The sequence below is a fragment of the Manis pentadactyla genome, chromosome 5 (genome assembly GCF_030020395.1).
Source record: "Manis pentadactyla isolate mManPen7 chromosome 5, mManPen7.hap1, whole genome shotgun sequence".
NCBI lineage: Eukaryota > Metazoa > Chordata > Mammalia > Pholidota > Manidae > Manis > Manis pentadactyla.
This window is the reverse complement of record NC_080023.1, coordinates 21,653,057-21,675,706: the sequence shown is the minus strand read 5'-3', so window position 1 is coordinate 21,675,706 and position 22,650 is coordinate 21,653,057. Positions and strand designations below refer to the sequence as shown.

General features: G+C 33.1%; 1 protein-coding gene across 2 annotated transcripts in view; it reads right to left on the bottom strand.

Annotated features, from left to right (window-relative positions):
• The window catches only part of STIM2 (stromal interaction molecule 2), a 182,743-nt gene that overhangs the window by 9,009 nt on the left and 151,084 nt on the right, over positions 1-22,650 (bottom strand). The window contains exons 4-11 of one of the 2 annotated variants that reach the window (XM_036900554.2): positions 20,323-20,434; positions 16,542-16,657; positions 13,404-13,581; positions 12,721-12,898; positions 8,064-8,231; positions 7,785-7,808; positions 7,295-7,395; positions 6,822-7,060 (exon numbers count right to left, since the gene is read on the bottom strand). In XM_036900554.2, the coding sequence (XP_036756449.2) occupies positions 6,822-7,060; positions 7,295-7,395; positions 7,785-7,808; positions 8,064-8,231; positions 12,721-12,898; positions 13,404-13,581; positions 16,542-16,657; positions 20,323-20,434 (1,116 nt within the window). The remainder of the gene's footprint in view (positions 1-6,821; positions 7,061-7,294; positions 7,396-7,784; positions 7,809-8,063; positions 8,232-12,720; positions 12,899-13,403; positions 13,582-16,541; positions 16,658-20,322; positions 20,435-22,650) is intronic. The other variant, XM_036900555.2, reaches the window with a different exon arrangement.

The following is a 22,650-nucleotide window of genomic DNA, read 5'->3' as shown; positions in this document are numbered from 1 at the left end:
TCTCTCTGCAACTGATAGAAAAGCAGACAAAAATATGTATGTATACTGAAGATTTTATCATAACACCTGATTTCACTAAGAACGTAGTACCCTGTAACTAACAATTAAGAAAATGTACTTTTCAGAGATGAGTGGAACATTTAAAATACTTAATCAAATAAATACTAGGGCACAAAGCAAGTTCTCAGGGAATACCAAAAAATGAATGTCATACAGGTAAATATTTTCTAACCACAATACAATTAGAAATCAATAAGTAAAGATGCTTTTAAAAATGAAAAACTAAACAAAAACCAAAACAAACATACATATATTTGGAAACTAACCCACATACTTCAACTCAAGGAAGAGATTCAAGGAAGAGACATCTCAGAAGTTGAAAACATTTAAACTAATAAACTATACATATACATGATAATCAAACTATACATATAAAAACCTATAGATTTGGTTAAAACTTGTGGATTGGTCTTAGAGGAAAATTCACAGCCATAAAATCATGTATTAAGGAAAAAAGGACTGAAAATTCATAAGCAAGGTGTCTAAATATAAAAACAAACAAGTAAACTCCAATGAAGGAAATGAATATAAGAGCAGAAATAAATGGTGAATATTTAGTTCTCTGAGGAATGAGTGAAATAAAGTAGACAAACTATGCCAGATTAGTATGGGAGGGGAAATAAAAAAGGACTTAAAAACTTGTGAGATTTAAAAAATCATATAAAATACTACAGAGAACTTAAGCCAACAAATTTTAAAACTCATGTAAAACAGACAGTACTTTACAAATATGTAACCTAACAAATCTAGACTTTTAACCATTACAAGAAGCTGAATTAATAGTTAAAAAATTTATCTCCTTCCCTCCTGGCCAGAACACACACACACACCACACTCAGTTTATAGAAAATTTCTTCGAACTCTTCAAAGAACAAATATCTGTATCTTATACTACTTCAGAGTAAGGAATAAAATTCAAAAAATTTACTGGGAACAGCCAGTGTCTGTTCTAAGTGTTTTATGGCTAATATTTAAGTTATAAAATAACCTCACAAAGTACATTACACTTTGCACAGGAGGAAGCTTGAGACTCAGAAAGAGTACCTCCCATAAGGTTACACAAATAAAAAACAGTGAATATTTTGTAGGATATTCAAAACAAAATATTAGACAATTTTTAACATATAAGTTGGGTAGAGGAGTAAGTTATATATATATAAGATGTGGAATAAGGATTCATACCCAAGCAATCGTGTTCCAAAACCCAAATGCGTAACTACTATGATACACTGCCTCTGAGTATACAGAAAGGATGGAATGGAAGAATATAAGGAGCATCCTTACTTTATGATGCTGACATGAACTTATTACTGAAATCAAACAGTGTCAGAAAGGAAAATTATTGGCTAATATAAATCTAATGTATGAGTAAAGATGTAAAAACCCTAAATAGGGTAATTATTTTTAAGTTAAGAAAATTAATTTCCTTTCCTATTTTCCTAAGAGTGACTTTTCTTTTAAATCAATGAGTTACGTTTTACCAAATTCTTTTTCTGTATAATGAGGTGATCATGTTGTATTTTATTAACATTGTTCCCTGGGGCAGGACTCCTTGCTGTAAATTCCAGCAATAACACTCGGATGTCAACCCCTACTCCACTGCACACAAAAAATGGTCATCCTGCGAAGAGACCCTTTCTCTTTGCCACTCTAAATAAGCCTCCCTAAACCCAAAGCAGTGCAGAGATATATTTGACCTGCAGCCACATAGAACAAGCTTCTATAGTTAAGATCCTTTCAATAAACCTTCACAGATTTCAGGCTGGACTTACCAGCCTCTTACTTTGGTCTCAGAGCCTCTCTGGCCTTCAGGAGTCAGTTGTTTAGACCTCCCCTAAGTGGAACACAAACCAAATCCAATTTCTTTAAAAAAACAATACATAGTGACAAAAATAGTTTCACTGACTTATAAAACAATTTATTTAAACAGATTAAAATTCAATAGAATGAAGAAAAATAAAACATGATCACCTCATTATACAGAAAAAGAATTTGGTAAAACGTAACACTCATTGATTTAAAAGAAAAGTCACTTTTAGCAAAATAAGAAAGGAAACTGGTTTTCTTAACTTAAAAATAATTTACTGAAAACACAGAACCACACTTCATGATGATATTGGAAGCATTCTCTTTAAAGTAGGAAATGGCAATCACTATTGCCTGCAATTACCACTTTCATTCAACGTTTTACTGGAAGTCTTAGGTTGGACAATAAAGGGAAAAAAGCCGTAAGATGGGCAAGGAAAAAACAACTGATTATTACTGTCCACACAAAAAAATCCAAAAGACTCTCATAAGTATGAGAATTCAATGTTTCTGTATATAAGATAAGCACACTAAAATCAACAGCATTTCTCTACACATCAGTAACAAGCAATTTTCAGTATAAATTTTTTAAAGAAAGGTAATGTGTAACTACAAAAAAAAAACAAGCTATAAGTATCTATAAATTAATCTCTTAAAAAAGGACATGCAGGAACTGTAGAGAAAATTATGAATTTTACTTAAAGATACAAAAGTAGATCTCAATAAATGGAATTTATGAATAATAATTCTTCCCAAATAAATCAATAAATTCAAAGAAATTCTAGTAAAAGCCCAATAGAACTTGTCATGGAATTTCATAAGCTTATCTCCAAAGTTACAAGAATAATTGGCCAAGAGCAGCAATTATGAATTTGATCAATAAAGGAAGATTTAGACCTATCAAACAGTAATACTTACTATATAAGGCTATATACAGCAACTAAGGCAGAAGGGGATCGATGGAAGAAAATAGAGAGCCTGGAAGTATTTATTTATCTATGGAGAGACACAGTATTGCAAATCAGCGGGCACAATGCAGGAATGAGGATGGGACAACTGTTTACACATACATCAAGAGGAGTAAGATTCCTACCTAACAATATGAACAATAATTTCCAGGTAGATTAAAACACTAAGGAATTAAAGCAAACCTCAAAAACTTTTAAGAGAGCAAACAATCTATCTTCTGAAAAAAAAAGCACAAGATTCATAAGTTTATCATTAAAATGTTTTTTTTTAAATCCATATGACAAAAAAGAAAATAAGTAATAAAGCACAGTAAAAAAGAAAAGCCAAAGCATAGGAGAAGATATTTGTAACCACCAAATAGTCAGAAAATTAAAAAAGAAAACAAAAACCTCTTCTCATTCAGTAAGGAATCTTAAAGGGATTCCACAACATGAATAAGTAACTCAAGAGAGGAAGAAATCTGAATGTCAAACGTCAATAAATGAAATGGTACTCAATCTCAGTAGTCATTAAGGAAATAAAAATTTTGATAACACTAAGGTATTATATCACACCCATTCAAGTTACAAAACAAATAAATAAGATCATTCCAAGTGTGGTGGGGATACAGGCAGAAGGTACTCTTATAAATGCTGGATGTATAAACTAACAACGATTTTGAGAGAGGAAATGATTAGTAAGTGGTGCCTTCCCAACGACTCAGTGATTCATTTCTAGGTGTCCACCCAAAATAACACTCAAAATTTATGCATAAGCAGACAGAGTTAAGAATGTTCATTGCAGCGCAGTTTGTAAGGGCCAAAAAAGTAGAAAGAACCTACCACAATAGAAAAATGGTAAATTGTGGTTTATTTTACAATAAATAAAAAGATATGCTCTGATTAACTCAGAGTGAATTTAATCTATACATAAACATGGAAATTCCTAAAACATACTTTTGAGCAAAAAGTTCCAAAACAATAACTACAGTTGGATGACATTTATGCAAATTTTTAAACAAGCAACAACTGTATTTGTTACTTCCGGATATTATCTGTATGTAATAAAACTACAACAGACTTTAGAATGATACATAACAACTTCAGAAGAGTGGGAAGGGAAGGCAATGTGATTTAGCTGTATTTGTAATGGTTTATTTTAGAGGACAATTAAAGATGCATAAGGCAAAATGTTAAATCTGCTTATCTTTGTAGTAGGTGAGCACATTATTTTCAGTATTTTTAAGTACATCTGAAGAGCTTTATAATCAGAAATTTTTAATAATTGCTACATTCTCACTATGAATATTTAGCAGATACTATAAAATAAGAAAACAATCATCTGTTGTATCCACACAGAGCCAAACTTCGATACTTACTTTTTTTTCTTTACACAGTTAGACAGTATTATTCTGTGTACAGTTTTTAAATCTTTTGCTTTTTACATACCACAGGCATGTTTCCTTTTCATTATTTCACATTTATATTACACATACCCATGGTACGAATTTAAAACTGCTCATGAGGGTATATAATGAAGAGCCTTCATCCTACTTTAGAACCTAGTCCTACTGCCAAGAGTTTCTTATTTACCAGGTCCAAAAATTATGCTTTTATAACTGAGCTGGGTGGAGTATCACTGTTATACCACTGGATGGAGGCAGTGCCTTCAAAGTGTAATCTTTGGCATAGTTATTTTTCAGAGATAATAAGTTTGATCACATTTCTAAAACATCATACTAAATTTAAAATTGGCTCTTGTACTTTTTCATATTTAAAATTTCTCTGTATATCACAATTACTGAAAACTTAAGGTAATTATTCATATTTAGTGTGAAGTGTTCTCTTTTAAAGTGCATATGGATATTCTGCCCCACCAAAAAGTACTTAAAAAAAAAGGAAAGAAAAAAAAACTAATTTAGGAAACACATCTTCACGCACACTTCTGACATTGAATAATTATGGATTCTAATGAGGAACTGTGACTTAAAAAGATAAATCTTTTGAACAAAATCATGTACTTATGAATCAATGTTACAATTGGCAAGCTTATGGACATTTAATTTAAATAAACACAAGCTGACAATATTCAAAGAGCAGAGTTGTGCCAGTTCTAGATGCAACTTTTCAACCATCACTATTTTGCAGTGAAGGGCAAGTGGAATGACCAAGATCATACTCATTCCATTTACAACTGTCCTCTCCTCCCTCATCTTGTAAAATATAGTGCCTCTCCAATCTGCTTGCATTATCTGTCTGCCATTAAAACAGAATTAAAGCCATAGGAATGAACACAAGCACATGGTCACTAATTGTTTATTTGTAAATTCAGGGCTTTATTTTTAAAAGTTGCTTTAAAAACTAGAGCCCTTTCTAAATCTTAACTTCAGGAAAACTGTGACAATTGGATAGAAAAATTCAAACTGGACAATTCTTATGTATCATGATTTACTTCAAGACTAAAATTTCCACGTTAAGTTTTCAACCAAAATCAATAATTAAATTCTGCTTCTCCATTGTTTAGAATCTTGTTCTAGCTACACTGTTTCAAAAAGATCACAAAGACTGGGAAAATTAGTCAGGCAAGGAATAATGAGGATAAAGAGCTTTTCGAATGATTTCTAATACAAGATATGTACCTTTTTAAAATTCTCTATAACTTTGCAAAAATATCCAAATAAATTCTAGAATTAATAAAATTCTGAAGTTATTTAAATTTCACCTTCCTACTAAAATGTATTGTTTGCAATGGAAAAATATTTAAAGAATACAGCATAACAGAGCAATGTAATGAAAACTGTACACATTAAAACCACTTTAGGGAGGAGCCCCACTTTCTAGCAACAAAATAATATGCTTTTAAAAACATAACACAGTTTAATTTTGTTTAAAGGTCAACTGATTCAATCAATTTTGAGCTAGATACAGCAGGATATACTCTTTCAATAAATGGATAGAACTGGAAAATCAGAAGAAAATACTAAAAACATGTCTATTGGGAATAACTCAATTTAAAATAAATAACAGACTTGTTCAAAATCACATGGTTGGTGAGTTACTTGGAGTACTAGGATTAGAACTCATGTTTCAAAGATCTCCTAATTCTTACTTTCTATTATAGATTAAGCTGCTATGTGAAAGGATATTTTCACTAAAAGCTCAGCACTTCATTCATAGAATGATTTAGCATGCATGATGTTATTATAAATGTGTATATTATGTATATAATCACATAATATTGTTTTATTTATTTATTTTTAGTTAATTTTTTTATTTTGTTATCATTAATCTACAATTACATGAAGAACATCATGTTTACTAGGCTCCCCCCTTCACCAAGTCACCCCCACAAACCCCATTACAGTCACTGTTCATCAGCGTAGTAAGATGCTATAAAATCACTACTTGTCTTCTCTGTGTTGTACAGCCCTCCCTGTGCCCCTCCCACAATATACATGCTAATCGTAATCCTCCTTTCTTCTTCCCCACCCTTATCCCTCCCTTCTCACCTACCCTCCCCAGTCCCTTTCCCTTTGGTAACTGTTAGTCCATTCTTGGGTTCTGTGATTCTGCTGCTGTTTTGTTCCTTCAGTTTTCCTTTGTTCTTATATTCCACATATGAGTGAAATCATTTGATACTTGTCTTTTTCTGCCTGGCTTATTTCACTGAGCATAATACCCTCTAGCTCCATCCATGTTGTTCCAAATGGTAGGATTTGTTCTCCTCTTATGGCTCAGTAATAGTCCATTGTGTATATGTACCACATCTTTATCCATTCATCTACTGGTGTACATAATGTTATATATATTATGTGTGTTATACACACATCTCATATAGTATTCTCAAACAGTAAACACAAATTATTAACCACAAAAAAGGTAAAAGAGAAAATGAGGAATGAGCAAAAACTTTACCATAAATTTCAAAGTAAATGATACATAAAAGGCATGGTTGAAAGTTACTTTAAGAATTGCACCAATTTTTTTTTTTTTGAACTTGTCACTTACCGGGAAACTGTGACACTATTGGTGGTGTATCCTCATCTAAATCATCAACTCCTCCAGCAATTGGATAGGGCGGAATGGAGACTCTGGGCATCACCACCCAGCTATGCTCAGAATAAAGGGAAGAGGTCAGGCTTGGGAGTCCTGAGTTATGGGCTATCTGAAAGCCACAGATCTTCTCAATCTGTTGCCAGCGAAAAAGTCGTTCTCGTAAACAAGTTGTCAATTCAGAGAGAGCTTTCCTGGAAAAGCCAATATAGGAATTACTTGTTGCATCAAAGAGTCTTTATTAAGGCACTGAAAAAAGGAACAACATGAACAGACCATGGCAACTGACTAATTTTTCAAGAATTACCCACTCTTAGCATTAATATAAATTATATAATTGGTTAAATGACAAATTAAACTATAAACTGCCTATAAATTATACACTTCAAAACATAAAAATAAACAGATAACTAAAATAACATTCTTACTTGGCTTCCAGAATTTTGTGATCTACCTCATCTAGGGAGGAGCTATGCGCTACATGCAGAGTCCCAAAGACTGTGCTTCTCTTCTTTTTAATTTTCTCTGCCTAGAAACCCAAGGAGAGAAAGATAAGGCTATATATACTAATGAAGTTTATCTTAGTTTTGAATTTAAATAATCATAAAATCAATAGAGAATTAATAGTGAAGATACAGCCCTATTTTGCAAAAAAAGAAAACAGATGAGGGAGAAAGCATGCATTCCTAAGCCAATCAACATAATTCAAAACTTTGTTCTGGAGCATTTTTCTCTTATATCTACAGTTCAGAAAGACCTTAATCTTATTAAACTAACAGGATAACACTATATCCTACTGCAATGGAAGTGTTAGTGAGTGAACTGAGCTCTTTTTGCTAGAAATCAGATTAAGACTTTATCTTATTTCACACATTTTAATAGGAGTCAGACATTAATTAATTTCTAGTAACTACTAACCTGAATCAGATATGAAGCAGCAACCTAGAGAAGAAAAGCTCTGTATAAAACATTTATGATAATGATAATAGGGATGATTTTTATATGACCATAAGGTCATTCTGAAAGGCATATACTTCTCTAAATAAAGTAATTTTACAGCCTATGATAAGATAATTTACCAAATAAATTCTAATTCATGAAAAGAATCTGCAATAATAAAATTTTTACTCAGCTCTTTATGTCCCAATTGGTTAATCCCTTCAGAAATTTAGTAAGTTGTGAACTATAATAGAGTACCTCATCCTTAGCAATAGCTAATTGCATTTCAGCATTTTGTCTTTTAATATTGTAGTACTGTACTTCTACTTCATGGGTTAACTGAAGCCATTTTTGAAGTGCATCTGGAACAGACCAGCTGCTTCTGAGTTCAAATTCTTTTTCAGCCTTCTTTAGAGCCATTCGAACCTGGGAAAGAGAAGGGTGGAGGAAAGGAAAAGGAAGGAAGGGGGAGAAAGGGAGGAAGGGAGAGAGAAATAAGGACAGAGAATGAGGGACAGAAAGAAGAGGGTGGGGGATGGAGGGAGGGAAGGAAGAAGAGAGAGAAATTTCTCATTTTAAAAACATAAATTTATTTTTTAAGAAATTAAGATTATTTGGTACCAAAATTAGGAGAAAAATTTTAATGATGCTCTTTGTAAATAACCTTTAATCACAAAGTCTAAAACAATATATTTCTAAGGTTAAACTAAAGCTGAAGTTTTAAGTGCATTTTAAACTCAATAAGCAAAATTGTAAAGCTGGATTATAGAGGTGGTTTTATATATATATCTTTAGCTACAATATTCAGTTTTGATATTTTATAAATGCCAAACTCACTGAGAGAAAAAAAAACAAGTATGTACAAACTCTGAAGTTTCCAAAATAGGGTAAATAACTGAATACAGAAGACCCTACTGTAGCTAGTTTACTACATACTCACTTTTTAAAGTAATTATACTTTTTTTGAAGTTTTTCACGGCATCTTTTTATGGCCAGTTATTTCTCATTATTATATAAGTGTATCTGCCTATCATTGTCTGTTTTATCACTTCTTTTTAATTCCTTACTTCTAACATACCAGCAGGAGGTCAACCTGCATTTGTAGATCATGCGTAAATTTCAAGAAAATAGATTCCGAATGATAATCTACTTGACTTTTCCATGAGAAACTATGCATAGGCTTCAGTGTCAGGATGTTGAAGTCTTTCTTCCAGGTGCTCTTTAGGAGACCCAGCCAATAAACAGATAGAAAACTAAAATGTTTAGTGTGTGAGGTGGTATTAGATGCTAAGAAAAAAAACGCTTCAGAAAAACCTAAGAAAAATGACACAGAAGGAGGAGACAACACATTCTATGAGGGATTTCCTTAAAAACTAGCAAGAGCTCAAGCTAAGGTGTGAAAAGGATACATGACGGAACTTATGAAATTATGTACAAACACTTAAGATCTTGAGACAAATGGGTGAGTGAACTACAGAGCATCCTGCTTCTGGAGTGCCATAACTGCAAATCAGTTTTCCTCAAAGCTAAGTAAGGTAACTAAAACTCCATTCCTAAACTAACATGCAGAATTACATTTAATCTGAACAAACCCAACTGATTTAAATAAACTTCATCATGTGCCAGGATAAACTAGTAAGAGTATTACACACCAGTTTCTGATAAAGCAATTTAACAGCTGTCAGATACTCTAGGAAAAAATTAAACAGAAAAGTATTTTTTAAAAGTCCAAATAAAAAAAAAAAATCAAAATGGGACGCTAAATAGGCAATTCAAAATATAGACCTTAAAAGTAAGCGTAATATGGTACTTACTCATTCAAGCAACAAATCCTAAGCAACATCTGCATGACATGTTTAATTGTGCAATGTGCTTGGGACAATACAGTGTTTAATAAGATGGTTGGCTAAGCTGTGTGATGTTCCTACTAATCTCCCAGAAAGAAAGAATTTAAGCTCAGGTCCTGTGTCATGGAGTTCTATGTATCACTACAAAGTATAGATCAGCAGGCTCTTTTTCTCACAAGACTTTAAAGCTAAAATTTCCATACAATTTTCACTGCCAAGGAAGTATACAGAGAATCTGAACAATTTCACTTGCTTTTCTCTCTCAACATAGTTTTAATATTATGTTCATAAATTTATTTCCCTTAAGGGTTCAATAAACACATTTAACACAGAATTGATGTTTAGCATAAATTGAGGTTGAACAATGATTTGACTGACTGTCAAGTAAGGTTATCAAAATTTTGGAAATTCTGACCTCCCAACAATAGCAACTATTTAAACTACTTTTCTCTGTAAAAATTCATGTATATCATGTGACCTAAATTCCAACCCTTAGTTTGACTTACATTAGTTTTTATAGGGGAATGGATGCAGTGAAAATTAAATAATTAAAAGCTTTTACAAACAATGAATTATTGAAGTGTTTTAAAACGATAATATTTGTATAATTTCTGTCTTAGGAGTAAAACAAGAATAAGTAAAACCATGATATCACAGAAAGAAACAGCCTAAATATTTGAAAACCTGGCTTCTAGACCCAACTTTATTATTTATTATCTCTGTGACCTTTAGCAATTTCTCTACTTTCTGAGGCTTACTGTCACACACAGAACAGGGGTACCTATGACTTGTCCTAACATCAGGCTTCTTGAGACTTTAAGAACATAATAATGTATGTGAAAAGTATTTAAACCATACAAAATATATAGTACTATTAGTCACCCAAAAGTTTTAGTTTTAGGGAAAATAATACTATATATAAAGTACATACTAGATTTTCTTCTTTCTAATTTTGAGAAGTTGATTATATTGTATCAGACAAAATACAGTAATACATCTAACTATATGGAATTGTGGCTTATGTGACATTACACATGAATTAATTTCCCAGTTAAATTTACTTCTATTAATAAAATTTCTAACAGTATGGGAAAATATGGACTTTGGAATAGGACAAAAGAAAACAGCTGTGTAACTTAAGGCAAGTTATTTAACCTTTCTACACAGCTCATTTGTAAATGAGGATAATCTATGTGTTGTAAAGATTAAAATTTACGAGCAAGCCATTTGCAATGTGCATAGTACAAACTTCTGACATACAGCAAGCACTCATAAAATTGTGTTTCTTATTACTATAATCATCTTGGGCAGAATTCTTTTTTAAATACCTATTTCTTTCCTTCAAACCACCTCTTACTGCTCAGGATCCCATTAGGATTATTATGTTTGTATTGGGACATAATATGGTAATGTTAGGGTATACACTGATGTATATACATAGAGGTCTCTCTAGGCCAAAACCTCAGATTAGAATGTTCATGATTCTTGGGTCTTTTTTTTATATTGTCTCTTCTCCCTCACTGTGAGGCAGTCACCTGTAAAATACGACTATCAGTTCATGTTTCTGTAGAAGAATTCCCACTGCTGCTTTCTGACTTGTTCTATCTGCAACGTTCAGAAAAATAGCTAACAAGTTTTTTAGTTTCGTACTGGGAACAAACCAAGAGTTAGAAGTCTCGGTGGGAATAGGCATGGAATTCTCACAGGGATAAAGGACATTAACATCTAATTCTTGGACACAGCTTTGGCTAGGACTTTTTTGTTAAGTCCCTAGTTCTTTACTATATTCTGTACAGATAAGGTTTGTCAGGTAAATAGAGCCTGACTGCAAAATATGTCTGGGAGTCAACTTAAGAGAACAAACTCCTTACAGGGAAAAGAGCCAAAAATAACAGATGTCTGGGGTAAGAGACAAAAGAATAGTTAACAGTTAATGAAAAGAGATGGCTGCATTCAGTCAGACAAATCCTACCAAAAATAACTATCTTGAAGGAAACAGTAAAGCACAATGAACATTTTCTCATGAATTGAAATTGGAACTCATTCATCATGTAATTCTTATTTCTCATTTAGCATTTGGTTGAGAAAGAAACAGTGCACAGCAAAATGGGAAAGTGGGAGGCAGAATACCTAGCTTCTTGGACCTGCTTTACATTTGAGTCACTTTCTAATCTTGAACAAGTTTCTCACCTTTGTTTTCTTCCTGAGTTTCTTTATCAGTAAAGAAAGGGTCAAGGTCAGAAGAAGGAGATGAGACCATGGAAGCAGAGGTTGAAGTGAAGTGCTTTGAAGATGAAGGAAGGGGCCATGAGCCAAGAAATGCAGGCAGCCTCTAGAAGTTGGAAAAGTCAAGGAAACAGATCCCCCCCCAGGAGCCTCCAGACAGAATGCAGCCCTGACCACCTTTTAGGCTCTGTCTTCAAGAACTCTTAAGATAATAAACGTGTGCTGTTTTAAGCCACTGAGTCTGTGCTAAGTGTTTATAGCAAGAATAGAAAACAAATGCATCGGCCTACAGATAAATTCACCCAGAAATTACTCCCCACCCCAATTTTTCTGAAGGACCATGCAATGACTGAATGCCTATATTTCACCTTACGTAAGTGCACACCAGAAGCAGATCTTGGAAAGGACATTTTTTAGACAACTTCAGAATTTTTAGCACATGTTCTAAAACCACTTGCTTCAAATGGACATTTAATAGAAATTCTTTACCTTTGCAAAGAAATTTAACATTAGGTATACTTCAGTTTATTAGGTACACACTTTGTACTAGGTACAAAACTGAAACATATTTCAGATGTTAAATAAACACCTTAAATTTACTCAAGATAATTAACACAGCAGGGGATAAAAGTTCATGAATGAGTGAACATGATGGTAACTTTATTGTTTAGTTACTGCCTTGTTATTTTGCTAAATGAACTTTGTCATTGCTAACAATATGAACAAATGATTCTTTTATTAACTGAGGAAGAGTATACAATGGAACTAAATGCAGGAGATCGAACAAAAACAGAGAGGCAATACAAATATACTAACAAATACTTTCTTAAAGATGTAAATACCTGTTCCAACTCCTGCTCTGCATATTGCCGTCTACTCAATTCACATTCAGCTCCCTCCCTCAGCTCTCTCAGCCGACAGGCCTCCTCCTTTGCATAACTGATTTCATTCATCATTTTGCGCTCTAGATTTTGCTTTTCTACAGCAACGTTTCTGTTTTCTTCCTGTGCCTTTTCAAGCCTTACAGAATAAAAATGAAAATTCCTCACAGAAGTTTCCAAAATATTTTTAAATGAAGAATAAATATATATCAAGCAATAGTGTTTCCACCAGAATGTGCAGCATCTTCTATTATTCTTAAGTTTGGATAACAACATCAAGCAATCTACTATATGGCCACTTTGTTATCTTGAGCTCAAAATACAGGGATAGCAGAGGAACACCCTTCAGCAAAGTGACTTTAAGGACAGTCATAATTATTTAAAACATGTTAAAAATAAAATTTTACTATACATGTAATTCCACCTAAGTCTGATTTATTTTCACAGGTCTTCTACCCATTTATTCTCTAATGCATAGGTTTATAATAAATCTGTGATTGTGATAATAAGAACTATGATGTGTACATACATTCCTGATGTGATGTGTGTACCAATCTAAATTTGTATAAGCACATGCCCATATTACATTTTCATGAATTGTATTTTCTTATGTAAACAAGACAATGCTTTTCTCACTTACTCACCTCTCTTGTAAGTCCATCAGACTTTGCTCTGCAGTTTGTAGACTCTCTAAGTCTTTCATCATTTTTGCAACATGTTCTTTTGATGTCTTATTCTGTGTGTAAGCAAACCAGCACCCTCCAACACCAATTACTATAGAAACTGTGAGGATAAAATCCTTCATCCAGTTATGAGGAGGGCCTATGCAGAGAATTACAGATGGTTAAATTAATCTTTGAGTGTAACAGAATCTCAGTATACATAGGCACTTTTTTTTAAGTAGTAGGTATCTAAAAACGAACAAAAAAAAAAAAAACAGATGTTATGATGTCCCTCCCATACACACCCATACACAAATTCTACCCTTTTCAAAATTCTTTCTTCAAATAACCAATGTGCTTATTTTAACTACCTGATATACCAGACCTACAGGAATGCAGAAATAAACTCACATGGATGCACCATGCCCTGTTGGTGCAGGGGGTAGTAACAAAAGACTTGGGGCCCCTGAAAAAGCAGCTGTATGTCCATGTACTGTGAGAATGGTCCTCTGGTGGAGGAGGAGGAGTCATAAGGAGTATCACCCTTAGTATCCCACGTCCTTTCCTTCTATCATGGGAGGCAGCTGTCATGCTTTGATACACAAACTGGAATCCTAACAATTCACCAAAAAGCATTTTCCCCAAGCATGTAGCCATGTAATTAATTAGGATTAATCATGCAGTCTCAACAGAGGGTGACATCCACCCTCAGCAGAGAGCTGAAAATTTTTGCTTGTCATAATTCAGAAGGTGGGAGGTGGGTGAGGCAGTTACTAGTGCCTAGTGGGCTAAGGCCAGAGATATTGTTGAACATCCAATAATGCACAAGACAATTCCTTTCTTACTCCCCTCCTGCCAGGAACAGAGAATAATCCAGAAACTATCCAGCTCAGAATGTGAACATTGCCAATCTTGAGAAACCATGGACTAAATAATCATAACGAGTATTGTTTTAGGTGGCTGTTTACGAGAGATCTGAGCTCCAGAGGGAGAGAACAGAATCACCTCCCCCAATGCATAAGGCAAGCCAGGAATCCCCAATACTATTTCCAAAGTAAGGAGAAAGAACCAGGGCCTCCTATCTCTAGTGATAGAAAACACAGAAATCACTAGTAAAATAATCTCTTAGTTTATCCCTGACTGTCAATATGCACTAGTTTTCAGGGGGGTTTCTGGAGGGAGACACAATAACTAATACAATGTTTTTATTTGCTCCAGAGATAAAGCTTACAACTAGAAAATGCCCAACTACCCTGGCCTCCCTCCAGCAGAAAGACATTATTTTTTATTGCTGAGATGAAGTGCTCTATAGAAATGACAAGTTCCTATGCTTACAAGTCTAGGGTTCGTGTATGTTTACAGAGTATGACACAGCACGCTCTAGGCCAGAGACCCACAGAGTTGCAATGCTTGCAGAGTGCATTTCCTCACCTACACTGAAGAAGATGCACCTGCAGAAGGCTATGGCCTCAAAAGATTTTATGTTTATTTTTGCCTGAAACTGAGAGGTTCAGCTCAGGCTCTAGTTCAAATATGAGCCCTGTTCAGGCTGAAACACAATCACCAGAAATTACAATAAATAGATAGACAAGTCTCAAACTCTGTAGTAAGTACCACAAACTGGAGAAGAATTTGGTGGACTCTTTAAACTCTTTTAAAATGTTATCTGTTCACATGACAATGCTGATTTTTTTATAAACCTAATGCAGTTATTCTGACTGCAGGGCTCATTCACTCAAATAACAATCTTAAGGCAAACACATGAAATAGGTAATGCATCATTAACTTCTTAACTGGTTTGTTTATTAAAACATTTGCTTTCAACATTCTTTGAGACTAGTTTGGTTTCTTTTCAAATGATAATATACTACACTGTTTTAGCTTAGAGGGTAGTTTGTTCCTGAATTAGTAAAATATAAATATTCTTGACCAAATTGTATATAGAGACAAATTCTAGTTTAATTCCTATTTTCACCAATCAATCACATGAAAAAAATGAGATAAAATCTTACAGAAGATAACCCCCAGTAGATTCAGTTGAAAACCTAGGAAAAGGAAAAGGTTGGAAAGGGTATCATCTCTGTGGAATGCTTGGCATTTCAGTAGGGTTCTATCTCCTAGGGTTTGTAATTTCCAACAACAGTGCATAGCCACCAACTCTCACAAAGGAAAGTTCCAGCTGTTTCACCAGCTGCTCTTTAAGCCTGAGCCAAAAAAGAACCACCAGTAAGGTCATGGAATTCATCCAACCACTTACTTAGCAGGCCCACCCACAAGACGGTATCACAGAAACCTGTTAAGCCTCCTTACTCCAAGAACTGAAGTAAACTAAACATTAGGTTCCTAGCTTATAATTTGTGTAATTCATTGTCCCTGTATTAATTTTTTATTATTTTTTGGCTTCTGAAAAATAAAACATAATTCCTCTAAAATATATACTCTTCAAACATTTTCCCCCAAAGTTTTCTGAAGTATGAAATTAAACAAAATAAACATATTAAACTTCCCTTCTGGGAAAAAAGTGTTCCTGTCAAAGTAAAGAAATACAAAATTTATTTTCTTCATAAATATGACATAGCAATTTCTTAAATATTCTTCTTCAACACAAATTGAAAAAAACAATCCTATAACATTCTCTCCCTTGTACTTATGCCAGGATAGTCTGTTACTTTGTAAAGTTTTCAAGTGGGTCTTTGCTTTTGAGCTGTATCTAAAAAATCCTTTCCTTGGTGATTAATGGAATCAGGTTAGAATTTATTATTTCATACCACTAAGATGGCTAGACTATTCAATTTTTTAAAAGGATTCTTCAGTGAATATCTATCAATATTAAAACTTCTATAAAGACCCAAAGTTTTAAATCTGGAAATTTAATTCTAAATTATCAACTAACGTTCTTACAACTTTTTACTTCAGTTGTCAGCTTTCAAAGTTTCACACTTTACAGTTCAATGACAGAAAATTTCTGCCTGTAAGTAAGATAGTATTACATTTCTTTTATACCTAATAAGATGATTCTTCTTGGTTGTCTATAACCTTTCTTATTTTTTCCTTCTTTAAATAACAAATTGATTATCTGACTGTTCTTTTGCATTGTACTTTGTGAGAGAGAATACTAACGTGTTAGGGGTCCAAACAAAACCACATCCAGTGCCTTGAGCTGAAGTTTTTGTCTGTGACTTCGGTCGCTGATTTTCAACTGAGAGATCATAAATGAAGGTTCATGTACTGCTATCCTGTTCATTTAAAAAATACATACATATTAAATGAAGATATTTCTAGTATGTAAATATAACTGTGCAACGTATTTAATAATTTATGTATCAGTGATCATTTAAGAGCTTATCCATGTGTGATGTAATACTTTACTACATGTATAAAAAGCTAAGTACAAACACTCCTTTATGTTAATAATTTATTTGCTATATTGATGTTTTTGTTTTCTAAGATTACTTTATGCTATAACTTACTATGACTTAGAAACTTATCAAATTCAAACTATTTTATGATCATTAATTATCTTTGGCACTCTATGATCATTCACAAGGAAAAAGAAAATCATACATAATTCACTTAACATCAACAGCAAACTTTAAAAAATAGTTCTCAATTTATCATGTCACTTTTCTTTAAAAGTACTAAAAAACTATACCTTTACATTCCAATATTTAAACTGCTTAAAAATTAAACGAAGGCTGCTGAAGTCAAAAGTGGGAAGTAGGAAGTCATTACTGGTTGGGGATATAGAGAGAAGGATTTATGTAACAAGAAGCACTGAACCATTTGATTAGTACTGAATAAAGCACATAGGGGGCCAAAAGGCACAGGTGAAATAAGGAAATAAAATCACTTTATTTTAGACTTAAATCAAGTAGCCCAGTAGTCAACTAAGATTTCTTAACCACCAAGTATGATGCCAAGAAAGATCTTATGACACTAAGCATAATAAGAATGATATAACTGTTAATAACAATGACAATAAAAACAAGCATGCACTATGTGCTGGGTCCTGTGCCAAAAGTTAATTAAAATTCAAAAAACCTTTAATTTATATATGAAGTTCCCATTTTACAGGTAAAGAAACTAAGGTAGTGAGAGGTTAAGTAACTTGCCCAAGGTTATATAATTAGTAAGAGGTAAGGCAGGAATTCAAACCCAACTATGTGTGATTCCAACAACTGTAATTTGAACCACTACATTTTATTTAGGAAGATATCAGAACTTCTGAGTATGGAGAAGTCACAGGAACTCCTATAAGGCTTCTATAAGACTTTAAGGAATATAGTTAATTCTTCAAAAATGCATGGGTAAGTAAGGGGCACCAACTTCCTACACATTTGAAAATCCACATATAACTTCTGACTCCACTGAAACTTAAATAGTAATAGCCTACTGTTGACTAGAAGCCTTACAAATAACATAAAGTCTATCAACTCACATTTTGTATGCTGTATGTATTATATACTGTATCTACATAAAGTTAGAGAAAAGAAAATGTTCTTTCAAATTGCTGCAAATCTCCAAAAATTTTCCAATATATTTACTGAAAAAATCCACATTTAAGTGGACTCACACAGATCAAATCCTTGTTGTTCAAGGGTCAACTGTACTTTAACTTTTCCTTTAGAAAATGCCTTCCTTCATTTTCTCCACAGGTACCTCTAGTTTATGCCCCTTTACACCTTTAACATGACACTTATCAAACTGCCTGAACTGAAAAACTATGTCTTTTCTTTGTATCACCAAACCTATCATGGTGTTGGGCAAAAACAAATGCTTGATCAATGTTTGCATAATAGGTGAATGGATGGATGAATGAATGAATGCATGAATGAATTAATAGCAACACTATCACTAGACTAAATTTAAGAAAAACAATGAGATGTAGTAAAGAGGATATATGTAACAGAGTTTTATGCCAGAAGTGATTCTACCTGAGTGGGTGAGGATGTCAGGGAAGTTCACACAGGTCTGAAAGGAATGAGGAGGCATGTGTCAGGTGAAGAGAGTGTTAGTATAAGCTCTGGTAATAAGAATTTAGAATAGAAAATACAGTAAAAGGTTTAAGATAACTATGATAACTAACAAAACTAACATTACTTTGGTTACCTACTGCAAATATAACATTTTAATGCCACAGGAAAGAAACATAGTAACAAATTACTATAGGCATGTGTACATCTGGAATGTGTAATAAAATTTCTCAAGCATTCTTATAAATAGCTCTTATATCTAGTTTACCCTATAAAAAGCTCTGTAACCTCCGTAGCTATTTAAGTTATTGATATTGCCCCTTTAAATTGACCCATCTAACTGTCATTACCATATAAAAGGTGCTTGATGAAGAGTATTCCAGTTTTCCTTTCTCCGTCACTCAAAAAGGCTCCAATGGGCTGACCTGAAAGCTGAACTTCTACATTTATAATTTTTCTTCTGTAGTCACATGTTTGCAATTTTAAAAACCTGATCATGATTAAGTGTGGTTATCTCAACAGTAATACCAGAATTTGAGGTAAATCTGAAAACCTTTACTTTATAACCAAAAGAAAAAAGTGGCTAAAATATTTATTGCCAAAACATCAAGTAGCCTATTTTATTTCATGCTTTTGCCATATAAAGAAACATCCCAAAAGACAACATAAGAAATATACTGAGTTCCTCATAACCAGGGTAACATATAACCCAATTCTATTTTAATGCTCTACTATCCTGTTTTAACTTAGGAACTTGTTTTATTTAAAAGAATATTTCTTATTTTTGTCTTCTTTCCAACATCTAGTTGCACAATAAACACAAAAGAAACTCAAATGCACTTGCTGAATTGACTCATCCCCACAATTTCATTATAGCCCAGTAGTCAACTAAGATTTCTTAACAACCGAGTATGTGCACAGTAAAATCAAAACTACTAACACTGATGTTCACAATATATAAGAGATGAAAAGTTTCAACTTGATCAGAATTACAAACTTCAAAGCAACAAAAGCCAATTATTTAAATAAGTTATGTATGAAATTTGATTAGAAAGAAAAGGTGAGTATTTTCTCATGTATAATAAGATAGTAATAAGCGAGTAGAGTCTTTTTTGATAACAGAAATAATCCAGGGGGGACTAGATCAATCATTAACAATCTTGTAAGGGTTAAGTTTTCATAGAAATATTAAAACTTTTAAATTCAGATCTTCAAGGATTAGATTAACTAATGGAGATATAGAAAATGTAATTTAGAAAAATTTTAATAATTAATTCCAGACATCTGAAGGATAAAGTAGCATCTTAGACTTTGTATCAGATCTATCTGGGTTCAAATGTTGGGCAACATTTTAACTTCTCTCTGGCATGGTTTTTTAGTCTGTAAAATGGGTATATTTCATTTTAACCACTGAAGCTTAAGTAAGATAATATATGTTTTAAAACGGTTGCTATTATTTACATTTTATTTACTCAACTTCATTTTTTTTGAGGCTTTAACTTATAGCCAGTAATTTAATTATTATTTTTATTAAAAGAATAACAATTAAGAGTCTCTACATTAATCTAATCAAATAGGCCTTTTTGTAAAGCTGGAACCATATCAAAATCGAGTTTTTGTTATATCTACTAAGTGGTCAGAAGTTGGCCCTTTTACATTATCTAAGAAGATACAGTTGGCCTATCTTTTTTAATTCCCAAAATTACTTTCCTTGGGAATGAATTTTTCAAAAGGATAGATTATTTGGACAAGGAAAATTGATTAAAATTTGCAAATTCATACCTTAAAAAATTAAAGAATGTATACATCTAGAGTATATCCTTTGAGCCCTTATCCACATTAGTAATTTATACATTTGTCACTGAAAAGTAACATCTAGCATATAATTCTCCATAAGTGGAAAAGTAAATAGGAAAACAAAGACTCACCTGGGAAGTGTTGTTCCTTTGACATTATTGTCTCTGAAATTCTTCTCATATTGGGGTAGTTCAACAAATTCTATCAACCACTGAAGTGTGTCTTCAAGGGTCCAATTATGAACTGCAAGAGATAAAAGGGGAAGGCATATTTTAAACATACCTGTTTTCAGAATTTATATATATATATATGTACACATACATACATATAAAATTACTATAACTTCAGAGGAAATAAAGATGTCAGATTGAATTCTCAATTTAATTCAATCAATAGTAAGTACTAGAATATTATTTATCATTCTATGAGAAGCAAAAAACAGGGTTTACAATCTAGAGCAAAGAAGACACATACAAGAAAAGAGAACAAAACGTTAGTACAATTAATTAAAAAATAAGCATCAATGCAAAGTTTGTATAGGATGAACTAACCCATTATTTCCCTGGTTACAGAAAACTTACCAGGTACATATTTATTCATTCATTCTTTCATTTAGCCATCTATCCATATAATACTGGGTTCAAATGTTCTGAGCATCAGGTTCAAATTCTAAGCACTGAGAATATGATGGTGAACAAGATGGATAAAGTCCTTGCCCTCATGGGAGTGGGGACAGGCATTTATGAAAGGAAGAAGAAGAGCGAGGGAAATTTCAGAGAGTGATAAGCTATTAAGGAAGGAAAGATGTAAACCTCTCTGAGGAGCTGTTATCTGAACTGACATCTACAGACTGCATGGAGCCAACACTGTAATGATCTGAGAAAAATATACTAAGTAGAGAAAAAAGCTGGTGTAAAGGCTTTATCATAGGAATGTACTCTGTGTTGAAGACCTAGAAAGAAAGCAGCCAGAGTGGCCAGGTTGTAGAAGATTTTCAAAAATTCTGGGTATTTTTCTAGTTTCAATAAGAAGGGGGAGTGGTAAACAATCTTTTTAAAACATGTGGAGAGTGGATTATAGTAGACAAGTTGAAAACAGAAATAAGAAGATAGATTCTTTATGTTAACTAAGTAGAAGAGGTTATTGCCTTGGACTATGGTACTAGTAGAGGATATGGTGGTAAGCGGTCAGATTCAAGACTTATTTTGGGGATAATGCTGTTAGATGTGCTGATGAAATGGATGGGGCTTGGTAGGAAGAGGAAAGACAAAAAAAAAAAGTACAGGGTGTTGCCATTCACTGAGATAGGAAAGAATGGGGAGGAACAGACTAGGTAAGTAGGGGCAGGTGATAGAGATCAGAAGTTCTATTTTTAGACTTGTTGTATTTGAAATATGCATTAATATTTAAGTATAGACATACAGTAGCAGTCAAATATACAAGTCTGGAGCTTAGGTAAGAGTGAGTTTAGAAACAGAGATATAAATTGGGAATCATTACCATACAAATGGCCTTTAGACTGAATGAGATCGCCCAGGAAGACTGACAATAGCTATTAATAGATTCTCAAAGACGGGCTCTAAATCATGACGATAGCTAACATCTCTTCTCCTGGACACTTACTTTGAATTAAGGCCTTTAAATGTATTTTTTCCTTTAAGCCTTTAACAACAACAAAAACTATGAGGCACTAATATGATTATCGCCATTTTGGAGATAAGAAACTGAGAAGGTAATTGAGACCAAGACAGTAAGTAGCAGTACTGGATTTGAATCCAAGCCAACTGACCTAAGGAACTGACTCTGCTACTCCAAGAGCAGTAATATTAAATTACAGCACAGATAAAACAAGCAGTTAAACTTTGGAAGCAACTCAGACATTTCTGCTTGAAGAGTATGAAGGACAATGGTTAAGTTTACCCAAAGGAAAGGATGTAACTGTGCTTGAAAAATAAAGAGCTCCATATTGTCTGCATTTAATTTGAGGGTTTGAGAAAACAAAGCACTTATAGACCACAGAAAAGGTCAAAGAGGAATAGGAAAACAAGTGAGCAATAAGCAGACCTGGGGATTCATCTCTGTATAAATAAGTCTGAGAAAAGATCTTTCTGATAAACCATAGAAAATTATGAGTTCACTTTTGCACGTAGAGCTAGTTTTTCACAATCTGCCTTTTTCATTGTGTTATTTAGAGAAAAAGCTTAAATAAATTAAAACAAAAAGTTAACAAAAACTCATTTAAAAATTGAGTTTGGAATTTTTACATTTTGAAACTGGCAATTTTACATTGAGACAAACTTTGACTAACTGTGTATGTCCTCTCCTTCATGTGTTCTGTTCTAAGCTTGGACATGTGCCGGAGAATGTTGCCATTTAGCTAGATAACTCACATTAGTCAAAAGGTTCAGGCCCTGGGTTCTTTCCACTGAATTTAATACATTCAAAGAAGCTAAGTTTCT